This window comes from Lethenteron reissneri, chromosome 32 (genome assembly GCF_015708825.2).
Source record: "Lethenteron reissneri isolate LAM-NWPU_2019-01 chromosome 32, ASM1570882v1, whole genome shotgun sequence".
In the NCBI taxonomy this organism is placed as follows: Eukaryota; Metazoa; Chordata; class Hyperoartia; order Petromyzontiformes; family Petromyzontidae; genus Lethenteron; species Lethenteron reissneri.
In genome coordinates, this window is record NC_083810.1 from 14,725,412 (window position 1) to 14,744,575 (window position 19,164).

General features: G+C 46.7%; 1 protein-coding gene across 5 annotated transcripts in view; it reads left to right on the top strand.

Annotated features, from left to right (window-relative positions):
* Positions 1-19,164, top strand: part of LOC133350090 (polycystin family receptor for egg jelly-like) — a 29,455-nt gene that overhangs the window by 2,700 nt on the left and 7,591 nt on the right. For 4 of the 5 annotated variants that reach the window (XM_061564096.1, XM_061564095.1, XM_061564097.1 and 1 more), the window contains exons 4-20: positions 1,301-1,451; positions 2,019-2,197; positions 2,676-2,995; positions 3,973-5,087; positions 5,905-6,059; positions 6,667-6,837; positions 6,990-7,243; positions 7,922-8,092; positions 9,909-10,040; positions 10,217-10,307; positions 10,449-10,561; positions 11,700-11,942; positions 13,076-13,559; positions 14,813-14,904; positions 15,714-15,965; positions 17,915-18,085; positions 18,337-18,491. In XM_061564096.1, the coding sequence (XP_061420080.1) occupies positions 1,301-1,451; positions 2,019-2,197; positions 2,676-2,995; positions 3,973-5,087; positions 5,905-6,059; positions 6,667-6,837; positions 6,990-7,243; positions 7,922-8,092; positions 9,909-10,040; positions 10,217-10,307; positions 10,449-10,561; positions 11,700-11,942; positions 13,076-13,559; positions 14,813-14,904; positions 15,714-15,965; positions 17,915-18,085; positions 18,337-18,491 (4,249 nt within the window). The remainder of the gene's footprint in view (positions 1-1,300; positions 1,452-2,018; positions 2,198-2,675; positions 2,996-3,972; positions 5,088-5,904; positions 6,060-6,666; positions 6,838-6,989; positions 7,244-7,921; positions 8,093-9,908; positions 10,041-10,216; positions 10,308-10,448; positions 10,562-11,699; positions 11,943-13,075; positions 13,560-14,812; positions 14,905-15,713; positions 15,966-17,914; positions 18,086-18,336; positions 18,492-19,164) is intronic. The other variant, XM_061564100.1, reaches the window with a different exon arrangement.

Here is a 19,164-nt window from a genome sequence, read left to right on the forward strand (position 1 = left end):
GACGTCTCGAGCGGCAGCGGCTCGAGACGTCTCCTCTCTTGGTCCCCGGACAGCTCCCAGCACTCGCCGCTTCGATACCGCTCCTCGTGGCGAGCCCTCGTGCGCTCCCCACTTGAGCTGTCGCCTGCACGGCGCCTCTCGCACTCGCACCAACCCCTGCCCTAACCTGCACACAGCCCCAACCTGCACACAGCCCCTGCCCCAACCTGCACACAGCCCCAACCTGCACACAGCCCCAACTTGCACACAGCCCCTGCCCCAACCTGCACACAGCCCCAACCTGCACACAGCCCCAACCTGCACACAGCCCCAACCTGCACACAGCCCCTGCTCCAACCTGCACACAGCCCCTGCCCTAACCTGCACACAGCCCCAACCTGCACACAGCCCCTGCCCCAACCTGCACACAGCCCCAACCTGCATACAGCCCCTGCTCCAACCTGCACGCAGCCCCTGCCCCAACCTGCACACAGCCCCTGCCCCAACCTGCACACAGCCCCTGCCCCAACCTGCACACAGCCCCTGCCCCAACCTGCACACAGCCCCTGCCCCAACCTGCACACAGCCCCTGCCCCAACCTGCACACAGCCCCAACCTGCACGCAGCCCCTGCCCCAACCTGCACACAGCCCCTGCCCCAACCTGCACACAGCCCCTGCCCCAACCTGCACACAGCCCCTGCCCCAACCTGCACACAGCCCCAACCTGCACACAGCCCCTGCTCCAACCTGCACGCAGCCCCTGCCCCAACCTGCACACAGCCCCTGCCCCAACCTGCACACAGCCCCTGCCCCAACCTGCACACAGCCCCTGCCCCAACCTGCACACAGCCCCTGCCCCAACCTGCACACAGCCCCAACCTGCACGCAGCCCCTGCCCCAACCTACACACAGCCCCTGCCCCAACCTGCACACAGCCCCTGCCCCAACCTGCACACAGCCCCTGCCCCAACCTGCACACAGCCCCAACCTGCACACAGCCCCTGCCCCAACCTGCACACAGCCCCTGCTCGCCCTCGACTGCACTCGCTCAACTGCGCGCACTGCGTTCATCTCTGCTCTACACAAAGACAAAGATCGCCCGTATAGCCTGAACAGACTGTTGGGGCAAGTGCTGTTAGCAGGCACCCATGAAGGCTGGCACGGTAGACGAGGGGGTGGATGGCCAGCGTGTTAACCGCTGCACCACCGCTCCCCACAACAACACAGACACCCACCGCACATAGAGCGTCGTCACCTGGGCTCGAGGCTTCCATCGAAGCAGTTGGTGAGGTTAACGTGTGCCTCGCGTTCTTGTTACAGAGAGAGTCACCTGTGGAGGCACGCTGAGAGAGCCGCAAGGCTCTTTCACCAGCCCCAACTACCCACAGCATTACCTGAACAGCGCCTTCTGTGTCTGGGTCATCGAAGCACTGCCATTTTCTGTCATCGTGTTAGAAATTGTCGACATGGAGTGAGTAATGTTAACAATGTACAGTATATTTTTAATATATATCACACCAATATGGCAAAGTATATTTATGAAGTTCATAGTATGACTATGAGCGATGGCTATGTGGGTAAACACAATCACATGCTTCAGAGTACAGCAATTGTCTGCAACATTCGGTCACTATTATGATCGATCACAATTGTAAGGTACTGCGAATGAGATGTGCATTGTGGAGTGTTCAGACGATGTCAATGCCCTCTTGTCCATGTGTATATATGGCTATGAATGTAAGTGTTTCAGACTCAATGTTAAACTGAGACATACACGAATGTACACCTCTGGACCACCCAGCCACTGAATACATCACATTGATCACGTGGTAACTTTAAACTCGGAGGTTAGCCGATGTGCAGAAAAAAACCAAGCCAGTTCCGATTAATCGATGTACTGTGTGTTGGAAATGTCTCCGTCCCGTACATAGCCAACCGTGCTCTTCGAACGTGTGAATGTGTTGTTCGTTCAAATTCCTTCCATAACGATTCCTTGCGTCCTCCTCTCTTCTGTGTCTCTGTGTTTGTTTCTTTACAGACTTGAATTATTCTTCGATTCAGTTACTCTTTCAGAAAACCAGATGGCTACAGATGCTGAGTTCAATGGCTACTCGTACAAGTCTTTTAGCAATACGCTGATAGTAAAATTCAAGTCTGACTTGAGTGTGACATATAGAGGGTTCAATGCTTCCTACAAAATAATCACGTACGCTGATGGTGAGATGGCAACGAAATAATGGTTGGAAATTACATTTAGAACACATTCAGGATGAAAAATTCCTGTTTCCAGTTGGTCAGCCCATAACGCAGAAATGGTAGTGTGAGTTGTTTATTGTCAAACATAGTCAGAGCACCATGGGATACAACTGTACGTTGTATATTTGTCAGTGTGTAAACAAACCGAAAATAATCCAGTGTATTATGATTACAGATTGAAACAACACGTATTATTTATTAGAAGTACACATGGGGTTTTATTACATTCCCAGCTAAACTGTCGTGTAAGTTTACTGGCTCTGGTCATAGGCAAGCGTTAAGGTTGCTAAAAACCCTTTTGAAGCTGCGCTGCCACAAGTGCCTGAACAAAGTTGTAAACCATAAATATCGGCAACGCCAGCAGTCATTAAAGTTCAGTATTAGCCAATAAATGTACAGGAATAAATCCATGAGTACATCCCTTCCCTGTTGTTCGCAGATTACCGAAGGCCGCTTGGGATGGAGTCTGGCCTTATCCCTGATGACATAATAACGGCGTCGTCTGAATTTGGCGATCCTTTCTTGGCAAGGAACGCACGAATCAACAGCCCACTGGGCTACTGGAGACCTCGCCAGTCCCGCAGCTCCGAGTTCCTGCAGATCGATTTTCGTTCCGCGGTTAATCTGACGGGGATGATCTTGCAGGGATCTTCTCCGGAGCTGGGTCTGCGCTACGGCGTGAGACCCGGCTGGGTGACTGCGCTCTTAGTCACTTGCATTGATGCGGTCGTCTCTACCGGATGCCGTGATGCTATAGCGGTGGGTGTACGTTTTTTCTCTTCGTGGGAATGTTATTAATACAGTAAAAGATAAATGGGCAACTCTGCAATGTCTTGCTCAAGCCACTGCTGGAGGAAGAGCTCACACGAGAGAGAGCCTCTCTATGTGTATTGAAGATAGCAGGCTCATTTTTAAAAAATGCGTCTTGTGCTTCGTTTGTTGTCCTTCCCCGGCATCTCCGATTATCACGGTTGGCTATGTACGGTGCAAAAGAAGTTCAACATGCATACATTGATTTGCTCTTCCACAATGGCGAGACGTCTTGCAAGAGATAGCAGGAGCACTCACACTCTACACCGCCACAAGAGTTGAAGAACGTTTAAGCAATCTTTAGTTGTACTGGATGTACAGCTAAGCACAAAACCGATCAAATGAAATGGTGAAATACAATTACAGTACAGCGTTTTGTGAAACTGATATTGGGGCAATCCTCATGTTGTGATCATTTATATTACATGATGAACAATTTCTCGTGCAACCCAACTACTATGAAATTATTTGAAGAATTAAATTATATTTAACCATTGCCTTTCGGATTTAATGTGAGTTTGGTCTGAATTTTTTTTATTAATATCCATGTATATAATGTAAATATATATAATATTGAGCATCTATTTTAATTCCTCTTGGGTAGTTTCTATGTAATTGAACCTAGGAAAGTCAAAGTGATTTCCTTATCCAATGAGCATTGAGGTGGTTCTCATCTCAAATTTACAGACCTGATCCAGTAGAGAAAATTCCACATGTCTATGGCGGGGATTGAGTCTATTCATAGGACAACTGCTGTAGACTTCCCCACAAAGTGGTACACGTATATCGACCCTGGTGGGATGATGGGTTGAGTCAACCCCCAACCAGAATTTGAACTTGCAACGTTCCGATTGCAAGCGTTACCGCCGGGTTCCCTGGCCGGATGATCACAACAGCGTGGTGGTGGTGGTTTTGTTCTCTTGCAGTTCTACACGGGGCTTGTGGATGCCATCTCGCCAAAAATCACGCTTTTTAGAAGCCCCATTTTTGTCCACGGAATACGATTGACTCCGTTGTCCTGGGAGAACGAGATAGCTCTACGTATCGAATTATTGTCTCCCTACTCGAAACAAGGCTCCACGGAGATTACCTACGAGCCCCTCGAGCCAGATGGAACCGTGAATGTAACAATAAGGGGCGCGTTCTCGGGTGCCGCGTGCTACGTTTGCACCCCTGAGCATGGCCACACCTTTCTCTACGGCCCCTTCTTTTGCAAGAACCTTTTCCCGTCGTCTCGCGCGGTAAGCGGGCACCACGAAGGCACCTTCTCCTTCTCTCATTCCTTCTTGGCATACGGCACCCACCAGGTACGAGTTCAGGAAATTACCGCTTTTGACACCAGAACGTACGACAAGACCATCTACGTCAATGACCACGGCTGTATCAGTTACAGTGTGACTCTGGAAGATGAATTACGGAGCAAGGGTAAGACAAGACTTTTGGAAATATCAGACAGCATGGATGTGGTGGCAAACCTGAAGGTGTTCTGCGTTCAAACTTATACCGATGCAGAATACACCTGGACCATCACACACCGAGCAAACGGGAATGTGACTTCCATTCCGTGGCATAATTCTAATCGTGTGCATTTCCCACCGAGGTATTTTGCTGAAGGGGAGTACGTGCTGGCAGTCAGGGCGAGTCTCCGCACGGTGACCACCGAGGAGCAAACAGACTTTCTCAACGTCACCGTTGGGCCAGAGCGTCTGGCCGCAGCCATTGTGGGTGGCGCCAACAGAAGAGTGGGCGTAGGGCACGATCTTGTTGTCCATGCGTCCGCGGGGCCTTATGATCTCGACGAGTCACGCGATGGCACAGAGACCAACTTCGACTGGGAGTGCACTAAGTCGTCTGCAGGTGGTGTGCTGGCAGCGTGTGAAGTCGGCTTCTTGGAGACTGGCGTTGTGAAGATATCGAAGTCTTGGCTAGAGGCTGACTGTCGCTTGACGGTGGCGGTCACGGTCACCAAAGGGACGCTTAGCGCCACTGCCGCCCAGACCTTCAATGTTGTCCGAGGCAACGTTCTGGACATTTATATAAGGTATGTGTGTGTGTTTATTTTAATTTTGTTAATTATATTATTTGATTGAATCAGCTACGCCACATTGAGTCTCAAAGCAAGTGTCTCGCTTAGGATGTTCAATTGTAAAGTTACCTGTTTAGCATAGAGACACAAACTGGAGTGTCGAGAGAAAGCCTGAACATACAAATCGCTCACACTCCTTGCACAGATGGTGGCCGTCACTATCCAGGTAGTGGTGGCGCTCGCCTGTGGAGGTGAAGGATGGTGGATCACAAACATGTTCTGAAACTCCCTGCCCATGGGCGTCTAGGTGCCATGCCCTGGCTTTCCAGGAGAATACAGTAGAGCAAACGTGGACCCCATATGTTGCATCTGTATGGAAGAGATGTTTGCCCTCTCACACGTGTAAGCTTTTCTCAGGGTGCTCCAGTTTCCTCCCACGTGTAAATGCGCATTAATTGGCTGAAAACATCCTGATACAGTGAGGATTGCGGAGCTTGGATAATTTCTGGTGCTGGCTCGCTGCCTCCCAGCTTCTCGGTGGTTCCTCACGCCTGCATTGTTTCTTTCTGTCCGCATTACAAGTTGAAATTATCATTACAGCAAGGGGTGCGTGTGACGCCTCTGTGGGAACAATTGTATTTGTCTTATAATCTATACAAAAGTTGCGTGTTAGATGTGGAGAAGCTGTGAAAGCAGAGACGAGTCTCGATACGTATTATGGAGTGTCTCATTGTAAGATATGTTTGCCATTGAAAAATGAGTGACGTACTTTGATGTGCTCACGAAAACGTCTGTGTACAGGGTGAGCTCATAGGGAGTGTTTGCTTGGCAGGTGCGATGACAACTGCAAGGATCGGGTGGCCACTTCAGAATCACTCTCACTATCAGTGGTGTGCATGAACTGCGGGGGAGCTAAAGATTTGGCCTTTTCTTGGACACTGAAGGCTCAACAGATAATTAGCAACTTGGAGGAAATTGCTTCTACAGGTGATGATTGTATTAATTCTCCAACAACGCAACCACTTGAATGTTTTTTTACAGATTGTAAGCCATTTCTATAATGCGGAATTGTGGCTTTTACCGCATCTGTTCTTTACTATAATTTTAAACAGCAAGGAACTTCATCATGGGACCTCCTTTGCCAGTACCAAAATATGATCATATGTTTTCTCCTTTTTTATGGCAACAAAACAGGTGTTAAGATGTTAAAACACCAAACTGAAACCTTTTACAAGGAATCATGTTTGCATTAATCTCAATACTTGTGGTCAGAATGCAAACAAAAAACATATTCTGATAAGGCCTTTTGGCGTCCTCTGGTCTAACACCGTTTGAGACGAGGCTCGAAAGAAAGCTGTCTCTGGTGTGGACCAATCAGTTTTAAAAACAATGCACATACTATCAGAGTATTATGATTGACAATTCTGGAGATTAAACACCACTAATAGTTTACTTATTTAATTTTTTCTTGTCACAACTGCCTATCACATACAGATTCAAGTTTACAACTTCTCACATCACTCAACATCACTCACTGATTGTTTTCCGTTTTATCTTTCTACGCAGCAAAGTAATGCGCGTCTTCCTTTTGCAGGCGTTCACGAGCAAGGATTGGCACTCATTCCCGATGCCCTCGAGACGAGAACGCACTACACATCCACAGTGTCTGTCTCTGCCCAGGGAGCAGTCACCACGGAGGCGAGCTATAGATTCGTGACCAGTGTCTCTCCGTACAACGGCTCTTGCTCCAGCGAGCCCACCGCAGGTGAGGCCTGTGCTGTGTACACTCGCAGCACAGGCTGGGAGCGGTGGCACAGTGGTTAGCACGCTGCACCACGAACCCGGCCAACCGAGTTCGATGCCTGCTCACGGTTACAGACGGTGACGAATATCTGTCTTAATCTTTGTTTGCACAAGGCTTGGCGGGCATCACAGGCTTCCAGCTCCGGTGCGAGGGCTGGCTTAGCGCCAGCAGCGGCAGTGCGAGCGACTTGGCGTACGAGTGGTGGTGGCTCAAGGGGGCCCGGCTCGAGCAGCTGCTCAGCAGCTCCCACCTGAGCCTCACCCCGCAGCTGCTGCTCCCTCGGGGCGACGCCGGCGGGCGGCTCACGCTGCTGGCCGCAGTGTGCGACGCCGTCGGGCAGTGCACGAAGGTTGCTGTCTATGTTCAGGTACAAGACATTTTGATTTTAACATTGGGATTTGGGCACATTTAAGGACAATTTATAGTCTTTCACGTGGATATGTTGATGTTTGCCCCATGAAGGTTAATGAGTTTTCGTGCTAACAAAAATGGCAATTCCCAATTTTCAGATCAATCTGCACCCTGTCCCATTAGACTTCAGAAGCTCAGTAGGTTTGAGCCTGGCTAGTGCTTGGTTCCTAAGCATTGTGAGCTCGTGCAGATACTCTCATTGTGACTCTGTACTCCCCACAACTTCACCAACCCCGACTGCCCAGAGCGGTGAAGTATGGTCACATGGCCCTCACTGCCTGGAAGCGATGTCCACTCTGATTCCTATCAGGGTAGTTTTGCAGAACTTGATTTCATAATAAAGGTTTTTAGGTTAGATCGCATAAATATGACCGTGTCCTTAACCCACCACCACCACCCCCCGACACAGCCAACTAGTAAGGCTTGTCACGTCAACAAAACGTGTCAATTACTCGCTCAGCACACCGCTGTGTTGCAGAGTAAATTGTTTGGCTGTGTTGGGTGGTCGTGGGTTAACGACACGTTTATATTTACACAATCTAACCCCAAAGAACACATTTACTATGAATAATGCTGTTCGCGAAAGCCTACGACTACTACGTGTTAGAACTTTGTTTTGTTTTTATTTCCACAGGTTCGTAGCCCTCCTATGCAAGAGCTGATCAACAACACGAGGGGCTTGCTCGCTCTGGGCGGCTTCATCGAGAGCATGGTGCAGAGGAGCGACAGCTTGCTGCCGGCTACTGTCACCGTGCTCACGTCCACTCTGCTGCACACAGTAGCGGACGGGAACGCTGTCAAGGAGGTGCAAGCTTGCAAATCTAAAAACATGTTAGCTAAGGGGCCATCCATTTAGCACGTACGCAAAAATGTGACCCCTCCGGCCGGTATTTAATCCACGCAGAAACGATCAGTTGCGTACCCTGAAAAAGTTTGTCTCGTGTCCGCTCGGTTCAAACTCCGACTGAACGCAGTTGGACAGGTCACGTGTTGTCGGGATTCCGTCAACAGGCTGAAGCAGTGTCAGGCTGAGGGAGTGTCAGGCTGAGGCAGTGTCAGGTTGAAGCAGTGTCAGGCTGAAGCAGTGTCAGGCTGAGGCAGTGTCAGGCTGAGGCAGTGTCAGGCTGAGGCAGTGTCAGGCTGAGGCAGTGTCAGGTTGAAGCAGTGTCAGGCTGAAGCAGTGTCAGGCTGAGGCAGTGTCAGGCTGAGGCAGTGTCAGGCTGAAGCAGTGTCAGGCTGAAGCAGTGTCAGGCTGATGCAGTGTCAGGCTGAAGCAGTGTCAGGCTGAAGCAGTGTCAGGCTGAGGCAGTGTCAGGCTGAAGCAGTGTCAGGCTGAAGCAGTGTCAGGCTGATGCAGTGTCAGGCTGAAGCAGTGTCAGGCTGAAGCAGTGTCAGGCTGATGCAGTGTCAGGCTGAAGCAGTGTCAGGCTGATGCAGTGTCAGGCTGAAGCAGTGTCAGGCTGAAGCAGTGTCAGGCTGAGGCAGTGTCAGGCTGAAGCAGTGTCAGGCTGAAGCAGTGTCAGGCTGATGCAGTGTCAGGCTGAAGCAGTGTCAGGCTGATGCAGTGTCAGGCTGAAGCAGTGTCAGGCTGAGGCAGTGTCAGGCTGAGGCACAGCAGCGTTAGCTGCAGCGTCGCTGGCCTCCTCCTCATCATCATCATGCAGCTCTTGGTTGTTCTCACTGCCAGAAGAGTCAGCAGCAGTGTGGATGCGCTGGTGTCGATTCGCACTGGCCTGGGACGAGTGGCACACGCCACACACGGGACATGCGCGCCTGATCATTTCAGGTTGTGCAAGTGACGGACAGTTGATTTCAGCACCAGCAGCAGCACGAGCAGAGCACCGCGACATCTAACATCCTGAGCAGCTAACATCCTGAGCAGCGAACATCCTGAGCATCTAACATCCTGAGCATCTAACATCCTGAGCCAGCGGCAGTGTGCAGTGAGGCGACATTGAGGGACGTGTGATCACCCATGGGGCAGGCCGCCATGTCAGACTCACCGCTGAGCTGCGTGACAGCTGCAGTCAGGGGCACGGTGGCATGCAAGTGACACCTCTCCCACAGTCCCACTTCTCCCGCTGGTGCTTGTCTGACAGCTAGAGACACTGAACTGTGGCTCATTTGAAGGCCGATGTAGACAAATTATTATTATCGAGGCTTCACCCCCCGCCCCCCCCCCCATACGCAAGCGAACGCATTTGGGTTAACCCCCCTCCCCCCTCCATGCGTACGTACTCAATGGATGGCCCCTAATCTGTCGCATTCAATATTTAATGACGTTCTGTAGTGGTGTCTGGATGAGACGAACAGGTTGCGTGATTTTAAGTTGAGCTAATTGTGGTTTAGTGTCGAATATATACGATTCAAATATTTAGTATTGTACTGTACAGCTAATGTTCGGTACATAATGGTAATGATATGTAATATGAGACTGAGCTCGCTGTTATATTTACACAGTGCAGTCTCAAGAGCTCCGTTTGAAATGATTTTAAAACGGGGACATTTCCACTGCTTCTTCACGAGTGGCATTATCACGCTGCCCCTCCGCTTCTATAATTAGATCTTGCTTTGAAAAACGTGCTTTGTATATTTCTTCGATTTTTTTCCATCTTTAAAAGGTGACAGCAAAGCTTATAGAATCGCTGATGACGTCAACTGTGCCAATGAATAATGTGAATGAGGTTCTGCAATACACGAACTCGCTCGGAGCCCTGGCAATGTCTCCGTCTGCATTCACAGTCGACAGCATGGTAAGCAACTCTCACAGGCCGTCTGATTTATAACCCTCGTAAATTAACACCACGAAACGTTTAAAACTGTAAAACTCTTAATTCTTACATTTAATAGCGTGCTATATTAATCTGAATATTTATTTAAATTAAACTTTGTCAGTGGATGTTTCTGCATTTCCTTTGTGACTTTTAAGAATGCCATTGTTCAAGGAGCTAAGACTGCCGTGGAACAAATGGAGAGGCTCGTGCACGTGGGGAAAGCCAGCCTGCTGAAAGTGTCTGATGGTAATAGGAAGCACTCTGCATTGCTTCACATTGCCACGTTACGAGTTCACGAGGCGCGCTTGTTTAAAATCTCTCTCTGATGGATCATTGTAGGGTTAGACAATTATTTACGCTGTGAGCTCATGGGAGGTGTTTTGACAGACGTGCTGCGTGTGGTTGGAGGTGCTCTGGAAATATCCCTCTCCTCGACGCAGCATTCCAACAGGAGCCCAGCGAATGGCTCTCAAGCGGAACCTGCAGGGGGCATGCACGTGGTGCGTGCTGGATACACCTTCGACGACAGCTCGACATGTCTTACGATGAGTGTTCCCCTTCTGCTCCTCCTTCCTCTTCTTCCAATCCAGTCCCTTGGCACAGGCCACTGGGTGCATCGCAAGCAGAAGTCCACCCTTGTGGGCGATCACACCCCGCCTGCTCCCACGGCATTCCTCTTCACCCCACTGCCTCCTCCTCCTCCTCCACTCCGCCAATCCGTCTCTTCTCTGTCGTCCTCTGCGTCTCTTATCTTCCACTCGCGTCGCCACTTTTTTTTCTGGATTCCTGTTTGGTGGAATTCTTCTGGAATGACGACAGCATGGCGTGGCGTGAGTTCCACAATTGTCTATGATTAGTCAATCGATTTTTAAGTTTATTCTAATCACTTCATTTCTTATTCTATCCAACATTATTACTCTGAGGTGGTACAAGTGGATGTTATCTACAGTCAAAGGTACCACTGCATTAGTATTTAAGTCATATACAGTCGCCGTTAGTTCTCAATACACAACATCACAGAAGCAACATAGCTTATAGGTAAAGCGAGAGCAACACTGCCCCCATGGTTAATTCGTTCACCTTTGCTGCATTGCATTTACACATTGTGGAAAATTGGAATAATTTAGTTCCAACATGCAAAGCGTGAAACTACTGTTATGCGATGCCAGCCGTGATTCTAGAACACAGGACACACGTGAGCATTGAGGATGGCACCACCTATAATTGGGGGCACTCACATTCACACATCCAATGTCAAACTGCACGAGTGGTCTCACACCAGAGCTTGGAGGTCAGATTTCAACCTTGACTTAAAGCTTTTGTGACTGCAGGCATTTATATTCTTTGGGTCTTTCGGTAAAGTCACGTAGATAGGTTCAAAGACAATAACAAAACAACAACGACGTTTCGATCGCAACACAAACGGTTGTGTTGCGATCGAAACGTCGTAGCTGACTTTACCGAAAGACCCAAAGAATATGGTCAGATTTCAGCTGTGTAATTTCCGGTGACATCTGGCACGACGAACGAGGCGATGGTGAGAACAACAAGGGCGCTACAACGAGAAGGGACATCGGAGAGCTTCACAGCACGGCCGTAAATATCTACGCAACGGTGATGATGTTTTGTTGTCCACAGAACGCTGGCTTTGACGACCTGTTCAACACCTTGCTGCAGGTGGGGAAGCTGCACACTAAAAAGGCTGTGCCAGGAGAAAAGCCAGTCTCCTTAAGTGCCGGCCCCGTCTCAGCGGAGATACAGACGATCGCCGGTTCTAAATTGTTTGATGCATCTTGGGAGACGGTGGAGGCGAAAGCCTCCCTGGAGCCCAACGTGAATGCAACTGGCACGGTGCAGCCCACAGACAAGGTCAACGTTCAGGTATAGAGAAGTGAGAAACACCGTCGTGATTCGGTTTCAAGTGTCACCTCTGGGCAGCGTTGGATGAGCATCGTTGATCCCACCAATGATGTCAGACGGACTTCCGCTAGAGGGAGCTCTAGAGAGCCCTTCTGGAGTGTATTTGGCCTACTCTTCCACGCTGGCCAGATGTTTTGCAAAGGTGGAAGTACCCACACTTCACACCACCACACGCAGCCTGCCACTTAGCTGACTATGGTGTTCCAATTTATACTGTTGGATGGACAGAGGTGGTGCGATTTAAGAAACCCACCTTCAGAGCAATGATGTATTGTACTTATAGAAGGCAGTACAGCAAAATAATATCTGACCTTCCTTCAAGTGTTTTCCCATACAGATTGTATCCAGAAACTCATGTTTTCTCTCAAACACTGAAAATCCAGATTGGTAAAATATCCCAAAGTTTTACCCTCCATGAAATGAGTTTCTAAACCCTAAATGGGTTTCCCGTGTTAACAGAGAAATCGTATTGTATATGTATATAACTGCAGTCTACCAAATGTACTCCGTGATGCAATTGAATATCAATGTTAGAGCATAGCTGAGAGCAGGGCCAATAGTATGGGAAGCTGGGGTGAGCCATGCACCACCAGATGTCGCTTTCGGCCACCCAAGTCACTGTCACGGTGCCCCCACACGACGGCTTCACTGCCCCCCCCCCCAGCCCCCCATCCAAGAGCAGCTGGAGCCAGCTCTGGCTCAGAGTGCTCACGCAGCCGAAACTAAGCACCACAGAATGTACAGATACCAGGATACGTAATACACAACGGTGACATCACAATACTTGATGAAATAGGCAAGTAATGTTATTACAAGTCACATTCTGTGACTATGACGGTAGAATTTTTAAGGAAGAGTAATTATTTCAAAGTACCATCGTCTGCTTTGCATCCACATCTGTAACCATATGTATTAAAATCACAATAAATGGGGAGTTTTTTAAGTGACGTATAAAAATCCACACACAGCAGCATAACGTAATATAAGATAAGTTTCACTTGGAAATGCAGTTCAAAAGAGATTATTCAACAACTACACATAAAACGGGTGAAGTAATTGCATTTATATTAATTTGATGTTTTTGTTTCCTGAAGATTTGGTCTTTCAAATCAGATCCACTGACGACCAACAATGGCGCTGCGCCAAACAGTGCGGTGGCCAGCTTACACGTGTCCGCCACACAGAAGGACTTAAACATAACCTCTGCCACAATCACCGTGGCCAATAATGGAGATGCAGCAGGACAGGAGATCGACTTTTTCCTCAAGCACAACGAAACGGTTTGCGTTAAGAAGCTTACTGTGCACAAGCCTGGGACGGCAGTGATAATGGAAGTGCTTTCCAGTGACAGCCTAGTGGAAGGGCTTGAGATTTTAGTATGGCAAGGCAGGTTGCCTGGACTGGACCCTATAACATATGACCACCACTTCATGATTCAGCTAAATGCAGTGGCCACTGATGAAGATTTGTCCTCAAGGAACAACACGAGTGACGTTCAGGACCACAGACCAAATCACTTTTTTATCCCCAGCAGCGATACGAAAGCTGGCGAGTATTACATTGGCCTTCGGCACAACGGTGAGCATTGTGCGGGAAATGCGTAATAACTCCGTGTTATCTACAAAGGCTACACGTGAAGATAGCGTTGTCATCTGTCACAAAAGTTCACGATGTTTTTTTCTAATTTTTGCACAGTAAAGTAAGTGTATTTGTATATCTGTTCCACATTAAATATGAGACTATGTTATCGTTTGTGATGGCACATTACAGGCTTTGTTTTGTTGGCTTAATGCCATTCATAGTAAGGAGAGGCTCTCTTACATATTGTGGCATTGCCAATATGTGTAGTGCTAACTTTAGTCTTTTTGCAGGTTTTATTGCGTTTTCTTTCATTCTGCACATGAATACCCAACGAGGATTCTGGCAAACATCCCAAACAAAACCCTTGTGAAAAAGTATTGAGATTCAGAGATTTTAGTATTATCTAAGCCTGAAAATAACATGCATATACATTTTAACTTTATTTATGTGCATATTGCTTGTCCACAAATGGTCCCTAGACGAGGTTATTGGTAATACTGGGTAATATTGTGTTCCTTTGTGCACTGTGGGTGGTAAATTTGACCCAGATACCGGGACTTAACTTAAAGATAGCTTTGTGACCTCTAGCATCTTCACCTTTAGTACCCAGCCTGCACAGCCTGCTGTCATGTTTACATGTTCATGGCATGGTGAATTAATGGTCACATTCCTTTGCCAGTAATTTAGCCCCACAAATTCCTGGGGAACTACTGTGTGCATGAACGTGGCCACACCGGTTGTGGTGCCTTGGATTTCTTGACAGCCAGGTTCATGCCCCAAGAAGCACTTTCACTTTTTATTCACAGTCTCAATCTGGCTAGGTGGTTCAGCGGCAGAGCGAGTGGCTTGCAATCCGATGCTTATGAGTTCAAATCCTGGTTATGGGTTGACTCGGCCCATCATCCCTCTGGGGTTAATAAAATGGTTACCACGTTGTGGGGAAGTCAACGGTGGTTGTCCTATGGATAGACTCAGCCCTGCCATAGTGATGTGTAATTTCCACCAATGGCTCAGGGCGGTGAAGAGAATATGAGCACCGTCTCAATGTTTACTTGAGCAGGAAATTGACTTTTTAAGGGACACAGGAAATTTACTTTTTATGGAACATTACTTCTAAGGCATAATCCTCCAAACAACTGTAGGGACGGGATGTCGTGATATCTCTCCAAATGCGATGTGTTTTGTTTCTGTTTTGATATATAACATCGATACTGTGCCGTTTTATGTTGTGTTGCATCCTGGTTATGTAGGAAGTAGTGGGTCTGTCAAGTTGAATGTATGGACAGCTGCCTGCAAAATATGGGACAGTGACCATAACCAATGGAGCTATGCCTTGGCACGTGTGAGTCGTCATTCACAAACAATGATTGTACAACATCGTATGTATTATGTGTGTTAGCAATTCGAGAGAAGTAGTGAACACATCGCTATGTCAGTTTAACACGTAGGCTTTCGCGACCAATATCATCCATAATACAGTGTTTTTGGGTTAGATCGAGTAAATATATAAATGTGTCGTTAAACCCGCTACCACCCGACACAGCCAATTAGTAAGGTATGTCACGTAAACAGAACATGCCAATTCGTTACATTGTTACGTACTGTACTCCTTTATGTAATCATTTATTTTTCAGAACAGATCTGCATTGGGTCGGTTCACGTGTCTGGTTATAAATTAAGGATATGGAGAGCAATGACTATTTATAAAGAATGCATGTTTATACTGCAGCGACGAATTTGAACCAAAATTCAAGTTGTACTATTGAATGTTTTTTAATTACCGGACTAGGTAATGCTGCAAACATCAACATATAAAGTTAAGCACAACAACCTCTCACGGTAGAATACGAATCGTCCAAAAACAAGTGTGAAAATGTCTTAAGATTTCAATGCATGAATGAGAACATTTACAAAATTTAGTCACTACTGTGCTAGGTTTGATTACATTTGAAATGTTGTTACCAGTTCTACGCCTGCTATTACAAACACGTTGTTATTATTACTGTGATAAATATTGTTGTAAAAGAATGCTTATTCTGCATTCAGTTTTGTTTGCTTTAAAAAGAAATTGCATTCGTCCATGAGAATGCTGCAATGTTAACCAGTCTTCGTGGCAGTGATACATCCACACGAATGCATATTGTGTTGCAGGTCCATCCTAGCACTACAGTGCACAGCACTGTGTGTGAGTTTAAACCTGACAGTCGTGTCAACTTTGGCAAGGAAAAGGTCTTTGTGGGGGCGGAATTCCTGACTCCAAACGCCATCGATTTCTCCACCGTCTTCTCAAAATTTGACCTGGTGTCAAATGGTGCCGTGTTTTCCACTGTCATAATGATTGTTCTGCTCTACTTGTTGGTTTTATTGTGGGCAAGGAAGGCGGATGAGAAAGATAATGAAAAGGTACAAACTCCACAGCTTGTTTAATGTGCTTGATAATCATCAGAACAGTTTTGATGTCTGTATTTGCCTGTGACCAAGTAGCCTAAAATGCACGCAACCTCGGCTCATCTCGGAAACTAAGCAGAAATGAGGCGGCTGCATGTTGCTTGGATTGGTGACCACAGCAATGTGTCACCACATTGCCATGGGGCTTCTCGACTGGCACATCTCCACTTCCATCACCCACCAGGCCACAATAACCGTCACGACACACACTGGGGTGTGGGGAGCCCCTTAATCTGCAGTGGATTAACTCAAAGCCTGTACATGTTACACGCACTTATAGCTGAGATATCCAATGATTTAAGTACAATACATCCATTACTCTATCGGTTATCTGTGCGAATACTTGACTAATGGATAAAATTAATATAGTTATCAAAAAAAAGTGTCACCGCTAGCCCCGGAGCTGTGGTGAACTAAGAGTGACATTGAAATCCATGTTGTCTCGTCACATAAGTTTGATATGCATTACTTTCACCAATTTTTACCCAGTGTGGCCAAATATACCATTCTCAGAATCAGAATATTTATATATCCTGGAGCAATCCGATGTGCTATAAAGCACTTTTTCAAAGATGTCCACAGATTCTTAGTATGAGACCCACGAAGTCAGACAATAAAACTAGGTTGGCCAATAAATTTCAGACATTTTTTGGGTTAAATTCAGGTTAGTTGGGGTTAAATATATCAACCAATGACCTCAAATAATAAAAAATGTTACACTGGCGCAGTAAAAAATTTAAAGGCCATCTACTTTATATTGCAAACAGATGGCACAAGCTAAAAAAGTTGGAATGGTGAAATGTTGAATATTATAATATCACACATTTTCAACTTCCATTGTACTTCATGAGTCAGTTTTAAATTCCACAGGGCAAATATTTTAACACACAGTGCAGCACATTGTTAATTGTCTTGCCAAATAATATGGACTTCTAGGGCTTAGAAGTAATAATATTGCTACAAGAAGGGGTTATAAAGCAGTGATGTTAGGACAGCATTTGACTCAACGCAGTTTCTCCTAACAAAAACTATGCACGCCCAACACGTTCAACATCTCTGCCCATGGTGCATGATCTGTCTCTAGATGTGTATACACTGTAATGTAATGATTGATTCCGTAGCTTAGTTGAGATATGACTCCACGTGTGACCAAGATAACCGTTGCACCTGAGCCTTTTAATCACCTGTGCCTGTAACACATTTATAAAATACAATCACAAAGCGAGTGCAATTCCTACAGCATTCTACAGGACGTGACTTGATGTGCGACAATGTAATAATTATCATCAGCTCGAGTTAATCCCTTGCAAGATGAATGCTTCCCCAAGCCACCACGATCCTTCACGGCCCTGCGAATCAACACACCACGCAGCAGCTGTACTCCCTTCCTGTGCCTGCCACGCGGGGTTTATTCTCGACCGCCAGTCGTCCTGTCCAAACAGAGTTATTTTCTTCAACAGTCAAAATTACGTCTCTAACCTGCATGTGTTCGCCAATCCATGTGTTCCTCATTATGTCACTCAATTTAATCCCAAGAATGCCATCTCTGCATGCATCTTTGCACACGTTTGACCTTTAGTCCCATCTTTTTCATCAGTGTCCATGTATCTGTTTCGTATGTGATAGCAGGAATGTTTCCAGGTAATTTTTGAAAGACATTGCCAGTCGGTGCTCATTGTCGAGTTGAGCTTCACGAGAGCACTCCATCCACTCTCATCCACCACCTCTTTACTTCATCACATTCATATCCGTCCACTTTAAATAAGTGCCCAGGGTATTCATATCCTGGCGTGTTTCAAGCTGCGTCCCTCTGATGTATCTCGCGCAGTGTTTATATAATGTGTTGCACGTGCTGTTTTGCTCTGCTCGGATATTTAACGTACAAAACAACTTCCTCCTCGCAGAATACGATTTTGTGCCTTTTTGACGAAACGGACAAGTGCTCGTGTAAACTGCTCCTCAGAATTGCGACAAGCAACAAAGCAAGCGGCCGTACAACGTCGCCTGTTTCTTTCATCCTTCATTATGCAAAGTTTGATTCTGGAGTTTGTGAGCTCTCCCACCCATTGCTGAAGGTAACCACGTTGCTCATTACAAATGTATACAGTGAATATGCCTACAGTACTTTTGTATCACTTAACAATGTCAAAACAATGTGGTTCATATTATGATTACGCTTTTAGGTACACCGTTATGTAAAACAAAAAAATAACCTCTCTACATCATTTGGATTTTGTAAAAACATATAGTGGAAAACCTAGGGTCATTTATACCATCAATACTTTGCATGCTGTTACCGAGTGTGAAATTGTTGTGCTATCACCAGGAATTCAAGAGGAAACAAGTGTACAACTTCATATTTGCAATGCCACACTGCAGCGGCAAGCCCACGTGCATGAGAATCTGGCTGGGCTGCGACGGCCACACCGTCCCCTGGAATGTCAGCGAAGTTTCTGTTTTGGATTTGCAAAAAAGAAATGTGTGAGATACATTGTTTGGCCTTTTATATCACCAAGTGCTGTTTTAATTGTGTACAGTATGAAAATCATTCTTTATGCTTGTATTATCATTTATTGACAACTTTCTCTTCATGAAAGGCATGTGATTATCTACTGCAGTATGCATTTAGTCTGCAAACACTCAGTGTTGTCACTTGCGGCTTTGTTGACCACACAAGAAGAAGGGTCACGATACGGCTGTCAGCGTTAATGATTTTGCCTGAACATTTGTCCAGTAACAGACTCATAGAAGCTTGTGTTGTAAGTGTTTTGTTGAATAGCTGCACTTAACCATTTCATTATTTACTTACATCCCTTTGCCGATCCACTGCTGGATGAAGGCCTCCCTATGCCATGTGGGATTTGTTTGACCATACTTCACCATTCTGGTCCGTGCTGATTGCGAAAGGGGTGAAGTTATGGTGACAGCATAACCGGGATATACGTTGGGACGGGGGGGACGAATAGAATGATATCTTCTGCATATCATATCCATTCTGCATAATTATTTACATTTATTTGTAAGGCGCCTTCCACAAATGTCCACCACAATGGGAAATAGCATTGTTGAATCAAATCCAAATCATGACAATTACTTGAATGGTGGAAGTGAATAATTATTCCTTATATGGTGCATTTTAGCAAGTAGCTCTTAA